General features: G+C 49.0%; 1 protein-coding gene across 1 annotated transcript; it reads right to left on the bottom strand.

Annotated features, from left to right (window-relative positions):
• Positions 1–1,026: 1,026 nt before the first annotated feature.
• On the bottom strand, positions 1,027–27,243 carry RAD51 (RAD51 recombinase). The gene is made up of 10 exons (XM_069729798.1): positions 26,941–27,243; positions 20,801–20,900; positions 11,688–11,825; positions 11,365–11,482; positions 9,188–9,279; positions 4,144–4,238; positions 3,946–4,059; positions 3,034–3,163; positions 2,815–2,936; positions 1,027–1,898 (listed from the first exon to the last, which is right to left on the bottom strand). Exons 2-10 carry the CDS (start codon positions 20,873–20,875, stop codon positions 1,775–1,777), a joined length of 1,008 nt encoding a protein of 335 aa, XP_069585899.1. The 5' UTR covers positions 20,876–20,900; positions 26,941–27,243; the 3' UTR covers positions 1,027–1,774.
• Between the last annotated feature and the right edge of the window lie 496 nt (positions 27,244–27,739).

The raw sequence follows: 27,739 nt of genomic DNA, 5'->3' as shown, positions 1-27,739 counted from the left end.
GCGTCATGGGTCGGGAAGGGGTTAACTTTTGTGCGATATGACTGATTCAAGGGCATAAAATTAAAAGTTCGAAAATTGCAAACATTTTCAAAATTTTTGTGAAATTTCCATTTTTTTCCCACAAATAAACACGTCATATCAAAGAAATTTTTACCACTAACATGAAGTATAATATGTCATGAGAAATCAGTGTGACCAATTGAGGCGTTACGGAATTATAACCTCAAAGTGACAATGGTCAGAATTGTAAAAATTGGCCTGGCGAGGAAGGTGAAAACAGGCTTTGGGGTGAAAGGGTTAAACTAAGAACCTCATGTTCAGTTATATATATTTTTGCCAAGCATTAGATCAATCACCTCGTCTACCGGTACTTACCTGCACGCAACCTCCGATCCTCACAAGATCTCCTTCTCTGCTCCCCTCTTATCTCACCTTCCCACAATCACATGCAAGATTTCTCCCGCACCTCCCCCATACTTTAGAACTCTCTATCCCAACACATCAGACTCGCCTACCATTGAAAAAAAAAAAAATGGTTCAAAAAGAACCTGAAGACTTACCTCTTCCGACAAGCCTACAACCTGCAGTAACCACCTATGGACCAAACCGCTGCACGACCAGCTCTACCCTCACCTACTGTATCCTCACCCATCCCTTGTAGATTGTGAGCCCTCACGGGCAGGGTCCTCTCTCCTTCTGTACCAGTTGTGACTTGTATTGATTAAGATTATTGTACTTGTTATCATCAATGTATGATTTTTGGAGGAGCGGTCCTTTCTTTTTGGCAGATTTTATTGAAATGACAACACAGAGCCCAGTAAGTGACAAATCACTGGAATCAGGGTCTCCGCCTCGACAATATACTGCTCACGAATTACATAGCAAGAACCTGCTGATAGCAGTTTCCCTTTACCAGACAAGAGAGCGAATGCGACGTAAACATTTTATTTGGATGTCGAGAAGACACCGGCTTTATTGAGATGGCTTTTGCAGCTAAGTTACTTTGTGCTCACTAATAATACTGGATTCTGATTGTGTAGTCCTTTAATTTTCAGTTTCACTTTAGTATATACATGTATACAGACACACAAACCAACGCCACATCTATACAGGCTAAAAAAACATGTACATTTACTCTACAGTCCCTAGAAGCGGTGGTCGGTCACCCAGCGTTACAGAAACGGATTAGGTGACAATGTCCGGCCACTTAGCTCACAGAATGCTGTAAGTAATAATACTCCCCTTACCCATCCCCGGTCAATGCTATCCTGCTGGCTACCAGGTCCCCCATAGTCTCTGTACTTTGTGCTCCATCCAGACTTGACCACTGCAGCCAATCACCGACTGCAAGGGAGACGAAAAAATGTCACCGCTGCAGCATTCGCATGCCCGTCAAGATAGAGAAAGAAGTAAAGGGACGAACTGAGGACATGGTAGGCGCCAGAACAGCAGCTGTGCAGGGGGGCTCGGACGATAAAGATTTCGCTATTGCATAGCATTTTTACATTCTCCAACATAGAAATGCTTAGTAAAGATAATGAGAATTAATGGTTTTTGTTTTTGCAAAGTAAAAAAAAAAAAAAAATCCCCAAAACCAGCCAGAACCTTTGCCAAGGTTGTCTTAGGCTTAGCCGAGATCTTCTGGAGTCTGAGGATCTGGTGGATTTTACAGTTCCTCAGCTTGGTACCATCCACCATGAAGGTTAATAATCACCTTTAGTTGCCCCCATCAGTCCATGTCCCTGGTACCAGCTGTGGACAATTAGTCTAGGGCTCAGTCCTTGGCATCGCCTACCCCATCAGCATTAATTGCAAACATAGCCTCGGCCTCCGGCAAACAAGGAGAGTCGTAGATTTTGCAGATACGGGTTTCTCCTCTACCCTTTCTTAGGTACAATCTATGGGAAAGAACAAAGGTAGTACAGGTGCATCTCAAGATTAGAATATCATAAAAAAGTAAATTTCAGTTCTTCAATATAAAAAGCAAAACTCCTATATTAGATAGTAATTACAAACAGAGCGATCTATTTCAAGTGCTTATTTCTGTTAATGTTGATGATTATGGCTTACAGCCAATGAAAACCCAAAAGTCATTATATCAGTAAATTAGAATACTTTATAACATCAGCTTGAAAAAATGATTTTAAAATCTGAAATGTTGCCCTACTGAAATGTATGTTCAGTAAATGCACTCAGTACTTGGTTGTGGCTCCTTTAGCATCAGTTACTGCATCAATGCTGTGTGGAATGGAGGCGATCAGCCTGTGGCACTGCTGAGGTGTTATGGAAGCCCAGGTTGCTTTGATGGCAGCCTTCAGCTTGTCTGCATTATTGGGTCTGATGTCTCATCTTTCTCTTGACAAGATCACATAGATTCTCTATGGGGTTATGGCCAGGTGAGCTAGCTGGCCAATCAAGCATAGTGATACTGTTGTTTGTAAACCTGGTATTGGTACTTTTGGCAGTGTGGACAAGTGCCAAGTCCTGCTGGAGAGTGAAATTTCCATCTCCAAAAAGCTTGTCAGTAAAGGAAAGCATGAATTGCTCTAAAATTTCCTGGTAGATGGCTGCGCTGACTTTGGTCTTGATAAAACACAGTGGACCTACACCAGCAGAGAACAGTCATTGATTGCGGATACTTCACACTAGACCTTGGAAATCAAGGTCCCAGAGTCTGGAGGCAGAGTGGAGAGAGACAATCCAAGCTGCTTGAGGTCTAGTGTGACGTTTCCACAATCAGTGATGGTTTTGGTCTTCCACAGGTTTGTGATGCAAGATTGCAGTTTTGGTGCCCAGACAAGGATTCCTCCTTACCGTGTTGTGGATGCGTGAGCAATGATATTTCCTCCAATTGGTTTTTTAGGATCAGCAGCAAACATGGCAGCTCCGTCCACTTGTGCTACTACTTGGTTGGTAATCACAACAGCCACACCGAACTACAGAGAAAACATGGAGCAAATATTATAGTAAATGACTGCACCTAATGTGAGGAGTGTGCTGCACACGTCCCCATATATGCCCCCCAGTGCTCACCTCATCAGCAAGCCGCAGCAACATCCTCAGGAAACGAGCCAAGTGCATCTGACGTGCAGACAGCTCCCCTCTGCCCGAGTAATCCGTCCTGTACAGAGCCGTCGCACTGTCCACAATCAGAAGGGCATACCTGCAGCGAGATTAACAATTACTCTACACTAGAAGGGCTATTCCCTATGCATAGTGTAAGGCAGTGGTCCCCAACTCCAGGCCTCGAGGGCCGCCAACAGTGCAGGTTTTCAGGATTTCCTTGGAATCATCACCTGTGCAGATGATCACATTACCACCGATGCAATACTAAAGAAATCCTGAAAACCTGCACTGTTGGCGGCCCTCGAGGCCTGGAGTTGGGGATAACGTACTGCTACACTGGGGGTCACACAAAGGGACTGTCAGCACTGAACGACTTCAAACCAAGCACCTTCACTGCACGGCCAATCATTTATATACACCTTGCCATCAATCTCCCCTAGTGATGAGCGAGTGTGCTTGGATATAGTGCTATCCGATCATGCTAGGCTGGTATCAGAGTATGGCAAGGGGCTTGAATAATATGTTCAAGTCCCTGCAGCTGCATGATTCATGGCTGTTCGGAAATCCCTGCATATGTTACCACTGTCTAACAGACAAGAATCATGCAGCCATGGGGACTTGAACATATTACTCAAGCCCCCGCAATACTCTGATAACACCCGAGCATGCTCAGATACCTGTACAACTCCCATATCCGCAGTCACACGCTTCACATAGTTGTAACACTTCCGTAATCTACAAGCGGGGTTACAGACCAGTTTGTAGGTAAACTTGGTGGCAACTAATTATCAGGAGGATAATTGACTGACAAAAAAAAACAAAAAACACGGAGGGAGAAGAGGCCAAGCGGGTTTTTTAATGTTGTTTACTTTCAATTACCTTGATTCTGCCATCATGGCTGACGCTTGGTATAAAAGCTGTGTCTGGTGATCAGTATTGAAGGCCCGTGCGTACGCCACATTATCCAGGACATCACTGCCAGATAGGCCGTACCTAGAGTAAAACACAATGGCCTCAGACAGCTGCATGAAAGGTTCTTCTCCAAGTACAGTCCGATTACTACAGCATCAGTCCTACCTTTCAGCAACGGCAAGAAGCCTTTCTGGTCTAAAGGTGCCCTCTGTGTCTATGTACATCGCTTTCCCCTCACCGCCTCCTCTGTCAATGGGAAGCTGGAAAATAAATTGGAGATCAAAAAACAAGAAGTGTTCACCATCCTAAAAACATTAAAGAAGTTCAATGTCATTCCAGCCAGCAGGCTCCTGGAGGCGCCAGTAGCCACCATCTTTGAACCCCCTAAGAAGCACAACTACAGGCTTGGTTTCATAGGAGAACATAGTTTCTTAGCATTGCAGTATACAGTACAAAATAACCATGTTCTCACGTGTGTGATACATACACAGTATAACATTTCTATTGTCTTTATACATGCCACTTTTATGGGCGCACCGTTACACACATATAGTAATGGTGCATCCATAAGGCCATGTTCACACTTTGCGGTTTTTACCACGGAACCACGGCGATTTTGCCGCTGCGGGTCCGCTGCAGTTTCCATTGCGTTTACAGTAACATGTAAACCCTATGGAAACCGCTGTGCACATGCTGCGGGAAAAACTGCGCGGAAACGCAGCGGTTTACAACCCGCAGCATGTCACTTCTTTGTGCAGAATCGCAGCAATTCTGCACCCATAGAAATGCATTGATCCGCTTACTTCCTGCATGGGGCTGGGCCCACCATGTGGGAAGTAAGCAGATAATGTGCGGGTTATACCCGGGGTGGAGGAGAGGAGAGACTCCTCCAGGCCCCGGGAACCATATTTGTGTAAAAAAAAAAAAAATAAATAAAAAAGAATTAAAATAAAAAATAATGATATACTCACCTCCCAGCGCTGCACACAGCCGTCCGGTCGCAGGGTTGCTATGCGACCAGGTCCTCAAAATACCCAAAGAAATAGAGTTTTAAGGACTATATACCAAAATGGAAGCAGAGCACCAGAATTTGCAAATGTAACAAATTTTATTAAATATCATAATAATCACATCACATTAATAGTAACTCTGTGAGAAAAAAAACAAAAACAAACAAAGAAACAGAAGAAGGAAATAGTGCCAGGCAGCAAAACGCAGGGTAAAAATCCGCACCACAGATAGATATCCTAATATAAACAGCCCCTATCAGGGATACCATGTGTAAAAGCAGCCATGATTAATTAAGTAAAAAAAAAAAAAGACTTAAAAGAGAAGGTTCAAACGTGATATAGGAAAGCCAGGGTAATATAGGCTATAATACACACCAGAATGACTGACTGGTTTGAACCACTAGCATAGCAGGTAAAAAGGGAGGTAAACATAAATATATAATCCTGCTGTACCTGTAGCCATGGCTGGTCTCTAGAGGGTGGGTAGATCCTGCTGCCAAGCGCCTCGACGCGCGTTTCGCCCGATGAGCTTCGTCAGGAGGCGTGGCTAGTGCGGCAGAAGAAGTTCCCTATATAGTGCGTATGTTTAGATTTTGATGGAGGACAGGTGTGTGGCAATTGTTAGGCATCATAGGGCAGGTGATGTCGTAGGAGCGGCTATGCGTTCAGAGTGGTTGTCTCAGAGAAAAGCTAACTATTGAAACTAAAAATTGAGAAAGGACCTTTAGAATTTTGCACCAATGGCATCACTCCCAGACGGTCACATGGTATGATCACGTGATCGGTAAGAGTGTCCATAGTGCACAAAAGAACCTGGCAGTTTCTGGGCCAATGAAAATGTTCAATTGCAGTCACATGTGGCCCATTTGTAAAATGTATGATAGCAGACATGTACACCAATCGGCGCATTTTGCTATGTGATATCGTGCTCCCGCAAACTCGGTACGGACATCAAGCACCGCATACAACCAGAGGGAAGAGCAATTGTCGTCCCCATGGCAACTACAGTAGCCAGATGCCGCGACGAGAACCGGACCACGACAGCGCACATAAGCAGTGCGTCTGGGTGAAAAAAAAAAAAAAAGTAAAAGTTGTAAGAGCAGAAAAAATCATATTTGAAAGGATTAATTGTATTGCATAATGTAAACAGACAGAGACAAACCGACATCAATATTACAAAATACATTAAAAAGTATTTTTATATAATCTGGCAAAGTGCTAAATTTAACGATCAGTTTGATATGATCCGCACAATATTGAATTCAATAGAACGCTGGTCTTATTGTTCGGGCACAGTTCTTTTAAATGTATAGAATATCCATACGAATGGCTCCATAGTCGCACAGTAGCTTCAGACCTCCTGCAGATCTCCATAATATAGGGCCACATCGAAAATATGTCCTGATTAAAGATGGAATACTTTGGTGGAGAAATTTGGTAAAAGAAAAGCATGTGATCACAGATCTGAAAACTAATAAAGATATTTGGAAGTAAAGGCCCACTTGGGGCTCATATGCCTGTGGGACATGTTCTATCTGCAAATATATCCCCAAAACCACTTCATTTTCAAATGCTAAAGGGGATAAATCCTTCAAGATCGTTCATCACATTTCTTGCAATACAGAATGTGTTATATACCATCTCACATGCCCCTGTAATCTAGTCTATATAGGCATGACCATCAGAGCTCTGAAGGTCCGTATACAAGAGCATATATGGGATATTATAAATGCTAAAAAGGCAGATAATGAATATGTGAATCTCAAAAACATCCCTAGTCATTTCCGCGAACACCATAATTGCAACCCAAAGGGTCTTAAAGTTTGCGGCATCGATAGAATCTATATGGGCAATAGAGGGGGCGATGCCAAACGTAAACTCTTGCAAAAAGAAACCAAATGGATGGTCACTTTAAATACCGTCACTCCCTTTGGCCTCAATGAGTTTGTTAGCTTCAAGTCTTTTTTGTAAATAATTTTTTTTGTAACATCTCTATGGCGCTATTTTAACCGGTTCGCTTTTATTTTTATGTTGTTTTTAACTAGGTTATCTTTATTAGTTTTCAGATCTGTGATCACATGCTTTTCTTTTACCAAATTTCTCCACCAATGTATTCCATCTTTAATCAGGACATATTTTGAATGTGGCCCTATATTATGGAGATCTGCAGGAGGTCTGAGGCTACTGTGCGACTATGGAGCCATTCGTATGGATATTCTATACATTTAAAAGAACTGTGCCCGAACAATAAGACCAGCGTTCTATTGAATTCAATATTGTGCGGATCATATCAAACTGATCGTTAAATTTAGCACTTTGTCAGATTATATAAAAATACTTAATGTATTTTGTAATATTTATGTCGGTTTGTCTCTGTCTGTTTACATTATGCAATACAATTAATCCTTTCAAATATATGATTTTTTCTGCTCTTACAACTATTTACTTTTTTTTTTTTCACCCAGACGCACTGCTTATGTGCGCTGTCGTGGTCCGGTTCTCGTCGCGGCATCTGGCTACTGTAGTTGCCATAGGGACGACAATTGCTCTTCCCTCTGGTTGTATGCGGTGCTTGATGTCAGTGCCGAGTTTGCGGGAGCACGATATCACATAGCAGACATGTACACCAATCGGCGCATTTTGCTATCATATTTTACAAATGGGCCACATGTGACTGCAATTGAACATTTTCATTGGCCCAGAAACTGCCAGGTTCTTTTGTGCACTATGGACACTCTTACCGGTCACGTGATCATACCATGTGACAGTCTGGGAGTGATGCCATTGGTGCAAAATTCTAAAGGTCCTTTCTCAATTTTTAGTTTCAATAGTTAGCTTTTCTCTATGAGACAACCACTCCGAACGCATAGCCGCTCCTATGACATCACCTGCCCTATGATGCCTAACAATTGCCACACACCTGTCCTCCATCAAAATCTAAACATACGCACTATATAGGGAACTTCTTCTGCCGCACTAGCCACGCCTCCTGACGAAGCTCATCGGGCGAAACGCGCGTCGAGGCGCTTGGCAGCACGGCAGCAGGATCTACCCACCCTCTAGAGACCAGCCATGGCTACAGGTACAGCAGGATTATATATTTATGTTTACCTCCCTTTTTACCTGCTATGCTAGTGGTTCAAACCAGTCAGTCATTCTGGTGTGTATTATAGCCTATATTACCCTGGCTTTCCTAGATCACGTTTGAACCTTCTCTTTTAAGTTTTTTTTACTTAATTAATCATGGCTGCTTTTACACATGGTATCCCTGATAGGGGCTGTTTATATTAGGATATCTATCTGTGGTGCGGATTTTTACCCTGCGTTTTGCTGCCTGGCACTATTTCCTTCTTCTGTTTCTTTGTTTGTTTTTGTTTTTTTTCTCACAGAGTTACTATTAATGTGATGTGATTATTATGATATTTAATAAAATTTGTTACATTTGCAAATTCTGGTGCTCTGCTTCCATTTTGGTATATAGTCCTTAAAACTCTATTTCTTTGGGTATTTTGAGGATTTGGACTATATTTTTACAGGTTGATATATACTGTTGTTTTGGGAGCATATATTCTCCTTGGAAAAAGGGGGAAAAAAATCTATAGGTTGTGTTGCTATGCGACCAGGACCTGCGGTGACGTCGCGGTCACATGACCGTGACGTCACGAAGGTCCTTCTCGCACAGCATCTTTGGAACCGGACCGCTGCCTGCAGCGCCGAGGAGATCGGGACGTCAGAGGGTGAGAATATCATTATTATTATTTTTTTAACATTACTATTGATGCTGCATATTGCTGCATATGCAGCATCAGTAGTAGGAGTAAATCCTGCAGCGGAACCCGCGATAAATCTGCAGGGATAACCGCAGTGGGTTTGGTCTGCAGATTTATCTAATCCGCTGCGGGAAAACCTGCGGGAGAACCCGCAGCCCCCTTCCCACATGTGAACATAGCCTAAAAGGGCAATCTATAATGATAGTATAGAAATTAACCCAAAAATGGAACCGCCGTAAAAAGAAAACAGAATTGCCCATTCTTATTTGCCAAACCACCAACAAAAATATGATCAAAGCATGTACCCCAAAATAGTAGAAATAGGTAATGGGGCAAAAGCAAGCACTCATACTGACTTGGTAGTAGGCCTGGATACAAGATCACTAGCATATAGGCAAGGAAAAAAGATTCAGGAGGTTCCACACGTACCTGACAAGTGACGGCTAGGGTGTGACATAACTGGGTCTTCCCTGTGCGAAACTCTCCGAACATCTCAGTTATTGAACCGGTTTCAATTCCCCCTAGAGAAAACCAAATATCAGAACACAAAAGACTGATTAGTCCAAATAACATGAGTAAGTTATTCCCAATCAGCACAAGCAATTTTGACTTTTAGTGCCTGTTAAAATTTGCAGCTCTTTTAGAGACATTAACATTTGTTTATAGCTTGTTTCCTTGGAGCCTGACCACTGCTGCTAGATAGCAGGACATACTTTTAAGCCTTTTTCTATTGTTTTGAAGCTGGCTACGATTGCTGACTCCAGCCCCACAGCATAACTGTGTTAGGGTACTGTCACACAGTGGCACTTTTGTCGCTACAACGGTACGATTCGTGACGTTCCAGCGATATCCATACGATATCGCTGTGTCTGACACGCAGCAGCGATCAGGGATCCTGCTGAGAATCGTACGTCGTAGCAGATCGTTTGGAACATTCTTTTGTCGCTGGATCTCCCGCTGTCATCGCTAGATCGGTGTGTGTGACACCGATCTAGCGATGCGTTCGCTTGTAACCAGGGTAAACATCTGGTTACTAAGCGCAGGGCCGCGCTTAGTAACCCGATATTTACCCTGGTTACCAGCGTAAATGTAAAAAAACAAACAAACAGTACATACTTACGTTCCGGTGTCCGTCAGGTCCCTTGCCGTCTGCTTCCCGCACTCACTGACTGCCGGCCGTAAAGTGAAAGTAGAGCACAGCGGTGACGTCACCGCTGTGCTTTCACTTTACGGCCGGCAGTCAGTGAGTGCGGGAAGCAGACGGCAAGGGACAGACACCGGAATGTAAGTATGTACTGTTTGTTTTTTTTTACGCTGGTAACCAGAGTAAACATGGGGTTACTAAGCGCGGTCCTGCGCTTAGTAACCCGATGTTTACCCTGGTTACCCGGGGACCTCGGCATCGTTGGTCGCTGGAGAGCTGTCTGTGTGACAGCTCTCCAGCGACCACACTACGACTTACCAACGATCACGGCCAGGTCGTATCGCTGGTCGTGATCGTTGGTAAATCGTATAGTGTGACGGTACCCTTAGACAGCAGCAGTGGTCGGTCTTGTAGACAACAAGCTGGAAACAAAAGTGTTTATATCTCTGCAAATTTGTATAAACAGTAAAGGGGGAGTCACACAACGATATCGTAAAAGATATCGTTGCAACGTCACGCTTTTGGTGACGTAGCAACGATCCCGCTAACGATCTCGTTATGTGTGACAGCGACCAACGATCAGGCCCCAGCTGGGAGATCGTTGGGGAATGATCAGGACCATTTTTTTGGTCGCTGATCACCCGCTGTCATCGCTGGATCGGCGTGTGTGACGTCGATCCAGCGATGTGTTCACTTGTAACCAGGGTAAATATCGGGTTACTAAGCGCAGGGCCGCACTTAGTAACCCAATATTTACCCTGGTTACCATTGTAAAAGTAAAAAAAAAACAAAAACAAAAAACAGTATATACTCACATTCTGATGTCTTTCACGTCCCCCGGCGTCCACAGGGTTAAAACTGCTTTCGGTAGGAGCGCTGCTAATGTGTCAGCGCCGGCCATAAAGCAGAGCACAGCGGTGACGTCACCGCTGTTACTGCCGGCGCTGACAGTCAGTGCAGGGACGCTTTCGGCAGCAGCGCGTGCATTAGCAGCGCTCTTGTCGAAAGCAGTTTTAACCCTGTGGATGCCGGCGGGGACGTGACAGACATCAGAATGTGAGCATGTACTGTTTTTTTTTTTTTTACTTTAACAATGGTAACCAGGGTAAATATCGGGTTACTAAGCGCGGCCCTGCACTTAGTAACCCGATGTTTACCCTGGTTACCCGGGTGCTGCAGGGGGACTTTGGCATCGTTGAAACAGTCTTCAACGATGCCGAAGTCTTTCCCCTGATCGTTGGTCGCTGGAGAGAGCTGTCTGTGTGACAACTCCCCAGCAACCACACAACGACTTACCAACGATCACGGCCAGGTCATATCGCTGGTCGTGATCGTTGGTAAGTCGTTTAGTGTGACTAAAGCTTAAGTTGCAAAAGCACCATCTGACTATCTATGAAGATGGGAATAACCCTTTAATGGTAATCTGGTAAATGGAAGGCAAAGAAAAGGAAATGCGCCATACCTTGTAATAACTTGTCCAATTCTTTGGAACCGGAGGAAATCTGGATGATCTCAGATCGCCTCTGGTGAAACTCTGTCGCTGTTGTAAATCCCATGGGGACAAGTTTTGCAGCCTCTGCCTAGAAGAGACATATCGGACTATATTAGAGGTGTCCTTGCACTCAATGACGGTCACCTATGAAAGATTACACTAATCACAATGTAAAATCCAATTTTCCGCATCATGGTTACTTTATTTGGATAAATAGTATGATATTCTGCTCATCAAGTGATGGATATCCGGCTTGAAATGAACTAATCTACGAGTAAAAACACTAAAGTTACCAAGATTTTGTCAGCTTTGGCTTCACTTATTCCTTTGATATTGATGAGTTCTTTTTTGGGCGCGTAGGCCACTGCCTCCACTGTGTGGAACCCGGCCTCCTCCAGCTTCTTCACATCATTGGCATTAATCCCACATTGCTAGATTAAAAAAAAAAAGTAAAAATACAAGTTAACATCTCGGTTAATCTGAGACCAGCAATTATTATTATCTGCTAATTCATTAAGAAAACCTTAAATCCTGCAGAACTTGAACATTTCACTGCTTTTATACCATTTACAGGATTTACAGCAAAAAATAAAATCTCAATTTTATATTTTCAATTTGTGCGTGTATGGGTCAGGCCAATAAATTCACTATAATCTATCCTGTAAATTATAGCCAATATCTACGCCACTTAATTGTTGGTTTTGGATCATGCAGGTTTTTTTTTTTTTTTTTTTTTTTTATGGTTTGTATGACTGATCTGACAGTGGAAGAAGTAGATGGAGATGACAGGCAAGCAATCGGAAAATATTGTAATCTATGGAGAGCAAGGAGCAGAGACAAGAAAAGCCAAAATGGAGGGGGTTAACCATAATCTGGATGCAAGAAAGAGGGGCTGCACAAACATCAGGAGGAGGGCATCGAGCTAAAAAGCATTTTTTCAAATGGAAAAATCAATGGAATTACTTGATTCCCCGAGCCCCATTTATAGCGTCCACCATGTGGTATAATTGGGTAACTTTATCATGTCACTACTCATTCCATTATGGACAACAAACTCTTAACCCCTTCCCGACCTTTGACGCATACGCTGCGTCATGAAAGTCGGTGCCATTCCGACCCATGACGCAGCATATGCGTCATGGAAAGATCGCGTCCCTGCAGGCCGGGTGACAGGGTTAACTCCCATTTCACCCAATCTGCAGGGACAGGGGGAGTGGTAGTTTAGCCCAGGGGGGGTGGCTTCACCCCCTCGTGGCTACGATCGCTCTGATTGGCTGTTGAAAGTGAAACTGCCAATCAGAGCGATTTGTAATATTTCACCTAAAAAAAATGTTGAAATATTACAATCCAGCCATGGCCGATGCTGCAATATCATCGGCCATGGCTGGACACACTAATGTGCACCCACTCCACTCCTCCGATCGCCCCCCGATCTGCGGTCTGCTCCCCTCGGTCCTGTGCTCCGCTCCCCTGTCCTCCTGCCCGCTCCCCCCGTGCTCCAATCACACCCCCCGTGCTCCAATCAAACCCCCCCCCCGCACAGCGATCCCCCCCGTGCTCCGATCCACCCGCCCGCACAGCGATCCCCCACTCCGTGCTCCAATCCACCTCCCCCCGTGTTCCGGTCCACCCCCCCCTGTGCCCTGATCTCCCCCCCCCCCCCCCCTTATACTTACCTGGCCTCCCGGGGACCGTCCGTCTTCTTTCCTGGGCGCCGCCATCTTCCAAAATGGCGGGCGCATGCTCAGTGCGCCCGCCGAATCTGCCGGCCGGCAGATTCGTTCCAGAGTGAATCTTGATCACTGAGATATAACCTATCTCAGTGATCAAAATAAAATAAAAAAAGTAAATGACCCCCCCCCCCCCCCTTGTCACCCCCATAGGTAGGGACAATAAAAAAAATATTTTTATTTTTTTTTTCCACTAAGGTTGGGGTAAGAACTAGGGTTAGGGTTAGGGGTAGGGTTTCGGTATGTGCACACGTATTCTGTTCCTCTGTGGATTTTTCCGCTGCGGATTTGATAAATCAGCAGTGCTAAACCGCTGCGGATTTATGGCGGATTTACCGCGTTTTTTCTGCGCATTTCAATGCGGTTTTACAACTGCGATTTTCTATTTGAGCAGTTGTAAAACCGCTGCGGAATCCGCAGAAAGAAATGACATGCTGCGGAATGTAAACCGCTGCGTTTCCGTGCAGTTTTTCCGCAGCATGTGTACAGCGATTTTTGTTTCCCATAGGTTTGCATTGAACTGTAAACTCATGGGAAACTGCTGCGGATCCGCAGTGTGTGCACATACCTTTAGAATTAGGCTATGTGCACACGGTGCGGATTGGCCGCTGCGGATCCGCAGCAGTGTTCCATCAGGTTTACAGTACCATGTAAACATATGGAAAGCCAAATCCGCTGTGCCCATGGTGCGGAAAATACCGCGCGGGAACGCTGCGTTGTATTTTCCGCAGCATGTCAATTCTTTGTGCGGATTCCGCAGCGTTTTACACCTGTTCCTCAATAGGAATCCGCAGGTGAAATCCGGACAAAAAACACTGGAAATCCGCGGTAAATCCGCAGGTAAAACGCAGTGCCTTTTACCCGCGGATTTTTCAAAAATGGTGCTGAAAAATCTCATACGAATCCGCAACGTTGGCACATAGCCTTAGGGCTAGGGTTGGGTTGGAATTAGGGTTGTGGTTAGGGTTAGGGGTGTGTTGGGGTTAGGGTTGTGATTAGGGTTACGGCTACAGTTGGGATAAGGGTTAGGGGTGTGTTGGAGTTAGAATTGAGGGGTTTCCACTGTTTAGGCACATCAGGGGGTCTCCAAACGCAACATGGCGCCACCATTAATTCCAGCCAATCTTGTATTCAAAAAGTCAAATGGTGCTCCCTCACTTCCGAGCCCCGACGTGCACCCAAACAGTGGTTTACCCCCACATATGGGGTACCAGCATACTCAGGACAAACTGCGCAACAATTACTGGGGTCCAATTTCTCCTGTTACCCTTGTGAAAATAAAGAAATGCTTGCTAAAACATCATTTTTGAGGAAAGAAAAATGATTTTTTATTTTCACGGCTCTGCGTTGTAAACATCTGTGAAGCACTTGGGGGTTCAAAGTGCTCACCACATATCTAGATAAGTTCCTTGGGGGGGTCTAGTTTCTAAAATGGGGTCACTTGTGGGGGGTTTCTACTGTTTAGGCACACCAGGGGCTCTGCAAACGCAATGTGACGCCCGCAGACCATTCCATCAAAGTCTGCATTTCAAAAGTCACTACTTCCCTTCTGAGCCCCGACGTGTGCCCAAACAGTGGTTTACCCCCACACATGGGGTATCAGCGTACTCAGGAGAAACTGGACAACAACTTTTGGGGTCAAATTTCTCCTGTTACCCTTTGTAAAATAAAAAATTGCAGGCTAAAATATCATTTTTGAGAAAATAATTTTTTTTTTTTTTTTCATGGCTCTGTGTTATAAACTTCTGTGAAGCACTTGGGGGTTCAAAGTCCTCACCACACATCTAGATTAGTTCCTTTGGGGGTCTAGTTTCCAAAATGGGGTCATTTCTGGGGGATCTCCAATGTTTAGGCACACAGGGGCTCTCCAAACGTGACATGGTGTCCGCTAATGATTGGAGCTAATTTTCCATTTAAAAAGCCAAATGGCGTGCCATCCCTTCCGAGCCCTGCCGTGTGCCCAAACAGTGGTTTACCCCCACATATGAGGTATCGGCGTACTCGGGAGAAATTGCCCAACAAATTTTATGATCCATTTTATCCTACTGCCCATGTGAAAATGAAAAAATTGAGGCTAAAAGAATTTTTTTGTGAAAAAAAAGTACTTTTTCATTTTTACGGATCAATTTGTGAAGCACCTGGGGGTTCAAAGTGCTCACTATGCATCTAGATAAGTTCCTTGGGGCGTCTAGTTTCCAAAATGGGGTCACTTGTGGGGGAGCTCCAATTTTTAGGCACACGGGGGCTCTCCAAACGTGACATGGTGTCCGCTAAAGAGTGGAGCCAATTTTTGATTCAAAAAGTCAAATGGCGCTCCTTCCCTTCCAAGCCCTGCCGTGCGCCCAAACAGTGGTTTACCCCCACATATGAGGTATCAGCGTACTCAGGACAAATTGCACAACAACTTTCGTGGTTCAGTTTCTCCTTTTACCATTGGGAAAATAAAAAAATTGTTGCTAAAAGATATTTTTTGTGACTAAAAAGTTAAATGTTCATTTTTTCTTTCCATGTTGCTTCTGCTGCTGTGAAGCACCTGAAGGGTTAATAAACTTCTTGAATGTGGTTTTGAGTACCTTGAGGGGTGCAGTTTTTAGAATGGTGTCACTTTTGGGTATTTTCAGCCATATAGACCCCTCAAACTGACTTCAAATGTGAGGTGGTCCCTAAAAAAAATGGTTTTGTAAATTTCGTTGTAAAAATGACAAATCGCTGGTCAAATTTTAACCCTTATAACTTCCTAACAAAAAAAAATTTTGTTTCCAAAATTGTGCTGATGTAAAGTAAACATGTGGGAAATGTTATTTATTAACTATTTTGTGTCACATATCTCTTTGGTTTAACAGACTAAAAATTCAAAATGTGAAAATTGCGAAATTTTCAAAATTTTCGCCAAATTTCCGTTTTTATCACAAATAAACGCAGAATTTATTGACCTAAATTTACCACTAACATGAAGCCCAATATGTCACGAAAAAACAATCTCAGAACCGCTAGGATCCGTTGAAGCGTTCCTGAGTTATTACCTCATAAAGGGACACTGGTCAGAATTGCAAAAAACGGCAAGGTCTTTAAGGTCAAAATAGGCTGGGTCATGAAGGGGTTAAGGTACCTTCACACTCAGCAACTTAACAACGAGAACGACAACAATCCGTGACGTTGCAGCGTCCTGGATAGCGATCTCGTTGTGTTTGACATGCAGCAGTGATCAGGATCCCGCTGTGCCATCGCTGGTCAGAGCTATAAGTCCGGAACTTTATTTGGTCGTCAGGTCGCCGTGTATCGTCATGTTTGACATCAAAAGCAACGATGCCAGCAACGCTTTACATGGAGCTAACAACCAGCGAGAACGATAAGTGAGTCGCCGTTACGTCACTGGATCGCTCCTGCATCGTTCTGGAGCTGCTGTGTTTGACGTCTCCTAGCGACCTAAACAGCGACGCTCCAGCGATCGGCTCGTTGTCTATATCGCTGCAGCATCGCTGAGTGTGACGGTACCTTTATATGTAGTTTATTTTGACACCATATTGTGTGGCTGCATTCCAAGAACACGACATTTGTATCTCCCACTAACAGAGCCACGTCTGGGCTAGTTGTTTTCATGCTGATTGTTATCTTTCCTTCTTACCTTAGGAACATATAGCACAGATTGACTTTTTTTTTTTTTTTCCAAACTGTATTTATTAAACATTTTCAATTAAACATTTTCAACATTAGCATATCAACATGCAAACATAGGTACACGGAATTACCTCTCCCTTTCCGGTAATACAGAAGCCCACTATTAAAGACGATAACTATTTTAGCAATCCAGTTTGCAAGTTAAAAGGCAAAGTGCCTCTCAATCAAGGTAAACATAAGGCTAAAGACATAGAATTCAACATGGAAATACAATACGAGTGGACTACCACTCTGTAACTAGATAACCCCAAATGGTGAGAGAGGGGAAGTAATAGCTAAAGAAAAGATGAAGAACAAAAAAGAGGGGGGAGGGGTCAACAAACAGACTAGGGAAAATCAAGGAGACTCCGCATTACGCCCAGTGTGTTATTTAGGAGACAAGTCCGCTTACAAGGGTGCTCGGTCCGCTACCGTCCGTTCCAGGAACCATGTAGTTGTGCAGAAGCATTGTTTGAGCCTCTGTTGTATATGCGTTGGAAGGATGGGTATAATTGGCTGCCATAGTTCAAAAAAATTTGGGGTTTTTAGTTCTTTCTGAAGGGAAGCCTCCACCCAATCCATCCTAAATAGGAAAGAAAGTTTGTCCAGAAAGATCCTCAATGTGGGCACACTAGGTGCCAGCCAGGTTTGTAAAATCGTTTTCCGGGCCGAGGCCGAAATCATGTACAAGAATTTTCTACCAGAAGTGGAGATCACAGCCCCTTCATTAGTAATGTATCCAAAAAGAGCCCAGGCTGGGGTGAGAGCCACTCTATATGGTGTATGCGTATGAGTAAATACAAGTATGCGTTGCCAAAATTGTTGGATTTGTGAGCAAGCCCACAAACAATGGAACATGTCTGCCTCGGCCTCTCCACACCTGGAACAGATCGGACTCGGTATATTACCCATAAGAAAGTTGCGCCTTGGCGAGATATAGGATTTATGCATAATCTTCAACGCCATTTCCCAGTAAGATGTAAACGGTGTAAATTTAAGAGTGTTCCTCAACATTTGTAAAATCAGAGTAGGTGTTAATGACGGGTCACAGAGCTGCCACTTCATTATTCCTGTGGAATGTTCTTCCCTCTCGGTCTCAGTTCTTAGGAATGTATAGTAGTCTGACACAAGCCTTTTTGTCAGCCTGCATGCGATAAGTTTGGTTATCAGCTTATCCTGCCAGTCATTATCACTGAAACCTCGAGTAACACTCGTCACATAGCTCTGTAGTTGCATGAAGTGGAAAGGATGTGTACCGATGAAATCAAATAGGAGTGTCGCTTGGTTGAAGGCAAGGACCTTTTTGGAATGTACATCCACTATGTCTCCCACCCTGCCCAGGCCTAGTGTTTGCCAAGCATGAAAAATGTAGTGTGCCTTCCCTGCCTGAAACCTAGAATTAGTACAAAACGTCTGTGCCAGCGACACCTGTGATGATAACTTTAATCTACGGCGTATGATAGCCCATGACCGCCAGATTGTCATAAACAGAGGATTGGCTCTCAGTTCCTGGGGCACTAATGTGTAGGGCTCGTGTAGTACGTTTACCAGTGACCTGCCTCCCACTAGCGACGTTTCAACCGCCAGGGCTGAGTATATAGAGGTACCCTTCAACCAGTCTCGGAGAATTCGCATGTTTGCTGCCAGATTATATAACTTAATGTCTGGGAAATTCACTCCGCCACTGGTTCGGGTTTGTGTGAGGGTGTGGAATCCTATTCTGGGCCTCTTCCCTTGCCAAATAAATCTGCGAAACAGACGGTTAATATTATGTTCATCCGCTGGTCTCAGATAAAATGGCAGGACATTGAATAGGTATAATAATCGGGGAAATGAGATCATTTTTATCAGATTTGCCCGTCCTATGAAGGACAAGGTGAACTTTTCCCATGCTGTCAACTCATCCTGTAATGAGGTGATGTATGTCTGCAGATTAGTTTTGTAAAGTTTTGCCGGGTCTCTCGTGATCTGAACCCCCAGGTAAGTCAAGGAGTGAGTCTTCCAACGCAAGGAGTGTTCCTGTGACCAACGTGGTTCGGAAGGCCCAGAGAGCATCATTGCCTCAGATTTACCAACATTTATGGTGAAACCCACCAACGCCCCTTTCTGTTTTATTGTTCTAAGGAGCGGGCCCAGAGACTCCCGCGGGTTTGACAAGAAAATCAATAAGTCATCGGCAAAGGCCACAATCTTAAGTTCTGTCGCCCCATATCGTATGCCCTCAAGACCTGTCCAGTCGTGGAGATACTGTAAGAGAGGGTCCAAAGCCAGGTTGAACAATAAGGGCGATATCGGGCATCCCTGTCTGGCTCCTCTTTCCAAATAAATCTGAGGAGACATCAAGTTGTTCACCCACAGTCTAGTAGCCGCGCCACGTTGAATATTCTGTAGGAATCCCAGGAGAGTCTCTCCAAAACCCCTGTATCGTAGTACTGTATTTAAAAATTTCCATGAGATCGAATCAAACGCTTTCTCCGCGTCAAGGCTGAGAAGCATTGTCCGGGGATAATTTTGTTGTTTGGCCATAACCGTAGCCGCCACCGCCAATCGGACCCCCAAGGTCGAGTGTCGTCCCCTCGTAAACCCCAATTGAGAGGGTGTCAATACCTGTGGTAGAAATACCTGCATTCTATTCGCCAGTATCTTAGCTAAAAGTTTGTAATCCACATTCATTAGTGAAATAGGGCGAAAGGAGGCTACATCAAGGGGGTCTTTATTTGGCTTGGGTATAAGAATTGTGTGGGCCTCATGAAAGCCCTCCACCACCTCTCCTTTAAGATAAATATCATTGAGTATATCCACTATGATAGGGGTAATATACGGTTGTAAAAGCTTATAATATTCTATGGTCAGACCATCAGGTCCCGGAGACTTATTATTGTGGAAAGATTTAATCGTTGATTGCACCTCCTCAATGGTTATCGGGGCAGACAAGAAATCGCTCTGCTCTGCTGTTATCTTTGTGGGCTCCACCGAGGAAATTAAGTCCCATACACCCTGGGAGTCATACGGTCTCTCTTTATAAAGTGTGGTATAATATGTTATAAACGCTTGTTATATCTCAAGTGGCGAGGTGACCAGTCGGTTACTTTCAGGTTGTTGAATCTGGAGAATTGTGCGCTTGGAGGCATGCGGCTTAGTCAGGCGGGCCAGTAAACTACCCGTCTTCCCCCCCCCCCCATCTATGGTAATGATTTTTCGTGAACTCTATATTCCTGGTTGCTTGAGCGATAGTGAAAGCATCTAGCAGTTGTTTAGCGGAAAAGTAATTTTGTTTATTAATGTCTGTAGGGTCTCTCAAGTACGCCTGGTGTGTGGTTAGCAGGTCAGTGTGAAGAAGATTATACCTAGCTCTCCTTTCCTTTTTTTGATGTATCATGTATGAAATGACATGGCCCCTCATGACGGCCTTAGATGTGCGCCACATCAGTGAGGTATCCGAAGATGAGGACATGTTATCGTCCAAAAAGTTGTTCCAGTGGATCTGGAGGAACTGTTTGAAATCCTCTGAGTTAACCAAGTAGGATGGAAACCTCCAGGGCACCAAAAAGCCCCTCGGAGGCTCCATCCCCAGTTGCATTCTAATTGGACAGATTGACTTTTTAATCCTTGTTTTTAGAAGACGTCAAACAAAAAAAAACTAAACAAAACTGACGTTATACCTTTTTATTGTAGAATACACTACACAGGAATGATTTACTAAGCCTAACTAACGTTCAGAGAGTGTAAGCTGAGGCTAGGCGGTGATAAATGTGGCGCATCCTTAGGTTGTCCTCTGAGCATATGAGATCTATTAGTATCTACAACACAAATATGGAGCAAGTTATGAGCGAGTTCTTGGTATCTTTAGTCTCCTATATCCTCAGTGTTGCAGAGTCATCAGAGAATCTGTCAGCGAACTGATTCTGGCAGGAGACATTGTAACCTTATCTTTTTTCTGAGCTCTTCTCAGCTGAATTATGACTAGACAACATCAAAGAGCAACGTGAAAAAAAAAAAAAAGTGTTAGACAGGCGTACCTCAAGACGACATATGGCTTGAGGTCCAAGCGATTCTTCTTCTGCAGTCGCCTCGTACTGCGCTTGCATGGCCATGGTGCGCCTAGAGCGGCACGGAAACCTATGGCAGAAGATTCAAGATTATCTCATCTCCCCAAACACTAAGGCTATATTCACACTTTGCGGATTTTGCTGCGGATCCGCAGCAGTTTCCCATGAGTTTACAGTACAATGTAAACCTATGGGAAACAAAAAACGCAGTGCACATGCTGCGGAAAAAAAACGCGCGGAAACATTCCGCAGCATGTCACTTTTTTTCTGCGGATTTTCACCTGCTCCAATAGAAAACTGCAGATGAAAATCCGCAGAAGAAAGCGCAGTTAAAACCGCGATAAATCCGCAGTAAAAACCGCGACGGGTTTTCACTGCGGATTTTGTAATTCTGCTGCAGAAAAATCCGCAGTGGAATCTGCAAAGTGTGAACATAGCCTAACAATCTGCTGTCCAGTACAGTGAGCAGTAGCTGTAAGCATGCCCCAGCACAGCAGCCTGTCACTCAAAGTGTCCACATAAAGCTGCCGGGAGAAATAAACGTCATTCTGTCCAGGTAGCCACGAGTTCAGTTAGGGGGCCGGGCAGCAACGCAATATAAGGCTACTTTCACACTAGCGTTTTTTTAAATCCGTCACAATGCGTCGTTTTGCAGAAAAACCACATCCTGCAAAAGTGCTTGCAGGATGCGTTTTTTCCCCATAGACTTCTATTGACGACGCATTTGCGACGGATTGCCACACTTCGCATCCGTCTTGCGACGTATGCGTCGTGCTTTGGCGGACCGTCGGGAGAAAAAAACGCTACATGTAACGTTTTTTTCTCCTGACGGACCGCTTTTTCCGACGCGCATGCGCGGCCGGAACTCCGCCCCCACCTCCCCGCACCTTACAATGGGGCAGCGGATGCGCCGGAAAAATGCATCCGCTGCCTCCATTGTGCAATGCAGCAAACGCTAGCGTCGGAATCTCTCCCCGATGCATTGCGACGGGGAGATTCCGACGCTAGTGTGAAAGAAGCCTTAACCTGCATATGAATCCTTTAATTGCAAAAATCTGTGTTATGGCAGCCTTTAAGGCCACTGTCAGAGTGGAGGTATGACTGCTGGGACCCCACTGATGCTGAGATTCTGCACAACCCCCCTCCTTGTGGCCAGACACAACCATCTCCGCTTCATTTGTTATTTATGGGATGGCGGGCAGGGGAGATCTGTACTCTGCTGTTTGCAGAGTTGGTGGTCATCCAGCCAGTCACATTGGGTTGTGCAGAGGCCCGTTCTTGGGATTGATGAGGGTCCCAGCTGTTAGACCCCCACTGATCAGCCAGTTATCCCCATTGCTATGGAAAGGCGATCATTTATGAAGATGGGAATAACAGTTTACAGGAACAGACTGTGGTTGTGTGTTCAGTAGAGCTCCGCGCTCCCGGCTTTCTGCTCAGCCAAAAACTGTGCTAAAAGTCCACCCAGACAGCATTCTGGTCGCTCTGCTTCACCTCTGTAGCACGGGAGAAGTTCAGGGAGACTGGGGGCGGCGAAATCCAGCCGGCTCCAGAGCAGGCAGGAAAGCACAGAGCCCAAGTGTACCTAGATAACAGCCACAGCACAGGTGGCCGGTAACCTAGGCCAGAGGTCCCCAACTCCAGTCCTCAAGGCCCACCAACAGGTCATGTTTTCAGGATTTCCTTAGTCTTGCCCAGGTAATAATTGCATCACCTGTGCAATGCAAAGGAAATCCTGAAAACATGACCTGTTGGTGGGCCTTGAGGACTGGAGTTGGGGACCTCTGACCTAGGCAACAAACTCTACACTAGAAATCATTAATCCCTTAGTTCTGGAGAGCAGAGTGGAGGCTGCTTGTTATTACTACCACAGTACAAGGTTATTCATTTATAAGCTTGAGACGCCGCCAATAGGTGCAGACATGGTGTTCACAGAGCCCCAGAAAACCTTCCCAGCGCCCACAGGATGGGTTTGAGCCATAGAGAGGAGGGGGTGGGGGGGGGTGGGGGGCTAGCAGCCAGACACGGGATCTTTACTGGCCGATAAACTAAGCGTCATTTGGGAAACCATCAGCAGCGACTGCTTACAGTGCGGGAAACAGTCAGCAGCAACTTCTTAGGCTATGTGCCCACACTCAGGATATAGCAGCATTTTCGCTGCGTCCAAAACGCTGCATTTTATTCACGTAGGTAAATCCACGTGTTCACTGTATAATGGCGATTTACTACATCTAGCTCTCCCCCGGCTGTCCGGTGTGTACGGGCCACAGAGGGGGACGCTCGCTCTTGGCTGTCCTGTGTGTTCGGGGCACAGAGGGGGACGCTCGCCCCCGGCTGTCTGGTGTGTACGGGGCACAGAGGGGGGACGCTCGCCCCCGGTTGTCCGGTGTGTACGGGCCACAGAGGGGGACGCTCGCCCCCGGCTGTCCGGTGAGTACGGGCCACAGAGGGGGACGCTCGCTCTTGGCTGTCCGGTGTGTACGGGCCACAGAGGGGGACGCTCGCTCTTGGCTGTCCGGTGTGTACGGGCCACAGAGGGGGACGCTCGCTCTTGGCTGTCCGGTGTGTACGGGGCACAGAGGGGGACGCTCGCTCTTGGCTGTCCGGTGTGTACGGGGCACAGAGGGGGACGCTCGCTCTTGGCTGTCCGGTGTGTACGGGGCACAGAGGGGGACGCTCGCCCCCGGCTGTCCGGTGTGTACGGGGCACGCTCGCTCTTGGCTGTCCGGTGTGTACGGGGCACAGAGGGGGACGCTCGCTCTTGGCTGTCCGGTGTGTACGGGGCACAGAGGGGGACGCTCGCTCTTGGCTGTCCGGTGTGTACGGGGCACAGAGGGGGACGCTCGCTCTTGGCTGTCCGGTGTGTACGGGGCACAGAGGGGGACGCTCGCTCTTGGCTGTCCGGTGTGTACGGGGCACAGAGGGGGACGCTCGCCCCCGGCTGTCCGGTGTGTACGGGGCACGCTCGCTCTTGGCTGTCCGGTGTGTACGGGGCACAGAGGGGGACGCTCGCTCTTGGCTGTCCGGTGTGTACGGGGCACAGAGGGGGACGCTCGCTCTTGGCTGTCCGGTGTGTACGGGGCACAGAGGGGGACGCTCGCCCCCGGCTGTCCGGTGTGTACGGGGCACAGAGGGGGGACGCTCGCTCTTGGCTGTCCGGTGTGTACGGGGCACGCTCGCTCTTGGCTGTCCGGTGTGTACGGGGCACAGAGGGGGACGCTCGCTCTTGGCTGTCCGGTGTGTACGGGGCACAGAGGGGGACGCTCGCTCTTGGCTGTCCGGGCCATAGAGGGGGACGCTCGCTTTTGGCTGTCCGGTGTGTCCGGGGCACAGAGGGGGACGCTCGCCCCCGGCTGTCCGGGGCACAGAGGGGGACGCTCGCCCCCGGCTGTCCGGGGCACAGAGGGGGACGCTCGCCCCCGGCTGTCCGGGGCACAGAGGGGGACGCTCGCCCCCGGCTGTCCGGGGCACAGAGGGGGACGCTCGCCCCCGGCTGTCCGGGGCACAGAGGGGGACGCTCGCCCCCGGCTGTCCGGGGCACAGAGGGGGACGCTCGCCCCCGGCTGTCCGGGGCACAGAGGGGGACGCTCGCCCCCGGCTGTCCGGGGCACAGAGGGGGACGCTCGCCCCCGGCTGTCCGGGGCACAGAGGGGGACGCTCGCCCCCGGCTGTCCGGGGCACAGAGGGGGACGCTCGCCCCCGGCTGTCCGGGGCACAGAGGGGGACGCTCGCCCCCGGCTGTCCGGGGCACAGAGGGGGACGCTCGCCCCCGGCTGTCCGGGGCACAGAGGGGGACGCTCGCCCCCGGCTGTCCGGGGCACAGAGGGGGACGCTCGCCCCCGGCTGTCCGGGGCACAGAGGGGGACGCTCGCCCCCGGCTGTCCGGGGCACAGAGGGGGACGCTCGCCCCCGGCTGTCCGGGGCACAGAGGGGGACGCTCGCCCCCGGCTGTCCGGGGCACAGAGGGGGACGCTCGCCCCCGGCTGTCCGGGGCACAGAGGGGGACGCTCGCCCCCGGCTGTCCGGGGCACAGAGGGGGACGCTCGCCCCCGGCTGTCCGGGGCACAGAGGGGGACGCTCGCCCCCGGCTGTCCGGGGCACAGAGGGGGACGCTCGCCCCCGGCTGTCCGGGGCACAGAGGGGGACGCTCGCCCCCGGCTGTCCGGGGCACAGAGGGGGACGCTCGCCCCCGGCTGTCCGGGGCACAGAGGGGGACGCTCGCCCCCGGCTGTCCGGGGCACAGAGGGGGACGCTCGCCCCCGGCTGTCCGGGGCACAGAGGGGGACGCTCGCCCCCGGCTGTCCGGGGCACAGAGGGGGACGCTCGCCCCCGGCTGTCCGGGGCACAGAGGGGGACGCTCGCCCCCGGCTGTCCGGGGCACAGAGGGGGACGCTCGCCCCCGGCTGTACGGGGCACAGAGGGGGACGCTCGCCCCCGGCTGTACGGGGCACAGAGGGGGACGCTCGCCCCCGGCTGTCCGGGGCACAGAGGGGGACGCTCGCCCCCGGCTGTCCGGTGTGTACGGGGCACAGAGGGGGACGCTCGCCCCCGGCTGTCCGGTGTGTACGGGGCACAGAGGGGGACGCTCGCCCCCGGCTGTCCGGTGTGTACGGGGCACAGAGGGGGACGCTCGCCCCCGGCTGTCCGGTGTGTACGGGGCACAGAGGGGGACGCTCGCTCTTGGCTGTCCGGGCCATAGAGGGGGACGCTCGCTTTTGGCTGTCCGGTGTGTACGGGGCACAGAGGGGGACGCTCGCCCCCGGCTGTCCGGTGTGTACGGGGCACAGAGGGGGACGCTCGCTCTTGGCTGTCCGGTGTGTACGGGGCACAGAGGGGGACGCTCGCCCCCGGCTGTCCGGTTTGTACGGGGCACAGAGGGGGACGCTCGCTCTTGGCTGTCCGGTGTGTACGGGGCACAGAGGGGGACGCTCGCCCCCGGCTGTCCGGTGTGTACGGGGCACAGAGGGGGACGCTCGCCCCCGGCTGTCCGGTGTGTACGGGGCACAGAGGGGGACGCTCGCCCCCGGCTGTCCGGTGTGTACGGGGCACAGAGGGGGACGCTCGCCCCCGGCTGTCCGGTGTGTACGGGGCACAGAGGGGGACGCTCGCCCCCGGCTGTCCGGTGTGTACGGGGCACAGAGGGGGACGCTCGCTCTTGGCTGTCCGGGCCATAGAGGGGGACGCTCGCTTTTGGCTGTCCGGTGTGTACGGGGCACAGAGGGGGACGCTCGCCCCCGGCTGTCCGGTGTGTACGGGGCACAGAGGGGGACGCTCGCTCTTGGCTGTCCGGTGTGTACGGGGCACAGAGGGGGACGCTCGCCCCCGGCTGTCCGGTTTGTACGGGGCACAGAGGGGGACGCTCGCTCTTGGCTGTCCGGTGTGTACGGGGCACAGAGGGGGACGCTCGCCCCCGGCTGTCCGGTGTGTACGGGGCACAGAGGGGGACGCTCGCCCCCGGCTGTCCGGTGTGTACGGGGCACAGAGGGGGACGCTCGCCCCCGGCTGTCCGGTGTGTACGGGGCACAGAGGGGGACGCTCGCCCCCGGCTGTCCGGTGTGTACGGGGCACAGAGGGGGACGCTCGCCCTTGGCTGTCCGGTGTGTACGGGGCACAGAGGGGGACGCTCGCCCCCGGCTGTCCGGTGTGTACGGGGCACAGAGGGGGACGCTCGCCCCCGGCTGTCCGGTGTGTACGGGGCACAGAGGGGGACGCTCGCCCCCGGCTGTCCGGTGTGTACGGGGCACAGAGGGGGACGCTCGCCCCCGGCTGTCCGGTGTGTACGGGGCACAGAGGGGGACGCTCGCCCCCGGCTGTCCGGTGTGTACGGGGCACAGAGGGGGACGCTCGCTCTTGGCTGTCCGGGCCATAGAGGGGGACGCTCGCCCCGGGGCACACACACCCTGGTGGTCTATATACACACACGGGCAGGAGCTGACGGCTCACGGTGGGGTCGCCAGTGTCGGGGCTGTACATTACCTCACCGCAGAGGACACTCCGCCTGCATTATGTAGTGCCCGTTACAGCAGCCATGTTCCCGTACTGACGACACTGCGGCCCTTCTCTCCGGCTTCCCACCGCACCTCCCTCATATGGCGGACTGTGACACTCACCTGATCCACTCTCACTCCTTCGGAGACCGGAGCCGGGGAACTCCAAATGTCCCGCCAAAGTCTACGTGCACGTCACGTGTCCCGGAACACGTCCTAATGCCCGGACTGTTCCATCACCAGTTGTCCAGACACTTGATTCCTGGGCTGTTACCACACCCGGGGCGGATCCTCCTCAGCAGTAGCTACATACACGGTATACGAGGGGGGTCACTATGATATATTCTATATAGCATCACCATAATAACGGTTACATCCACCCCCGCTCCGGCATAGATTGCTCCATGAACACGTGCCTATGAGTGCACCACGTGATCCCTAGCTGGCCTTATATAAGCGGCGCTGCGCATTCTAGTGTAGTTAATACTTGGGTGATCATCGTGCGGTAAAGTGACCCGAGAGCCGGCCCTGCAGATCAGAGCAGCGGTGGTGATCAGTGTAGAACTCGGTGAAGGAAAAAGTCCCCATTTCCCGCAATCTGCTCTCTCCGTCAGGGACTTTTTGCCTGAATGTTATCATGTAACAGCTTTGTAACCACTTTTCCTCGCATAACTTTCGTCTGTCGGCCCTGTAGGAAAGGCTACGTTCACATTAGCGTTGTGTGGGGCAGCGTCGGCGACAAAACGCATGCACAGCGCAGCTTTTTGTGACGCAAGCGTTCATTTTTGCATGATTTTTGGTGCAGAAAAAACTGCATCATGCAGCGTCCTCTGCGCCCTGACAGTTGCGCCAAAATGACGCATGCGTCACAAAACGCAAGACAACGCATGTCCATGTGCCCCCCATGTTAAATATAGGGGTG

The sequence above is a fragment of the Ranitomeya imitator genome, chromosome 1 (genome assembly GCF_032444005.1).
Source record: "Ranitomeya imitator isolate aRanImi1 chromosome 1, aRanImi1.pri, whole genome shotgun sequence".
NCBI lineage: Eukaryota > Metazoa > Chordata > Amphibia > Anura > Dendrobatidae > Ranitomeya > Ranitomeya imitator.
This window is presented reverse-complemented; position numbering and strand designations above follow the sequence as displayed.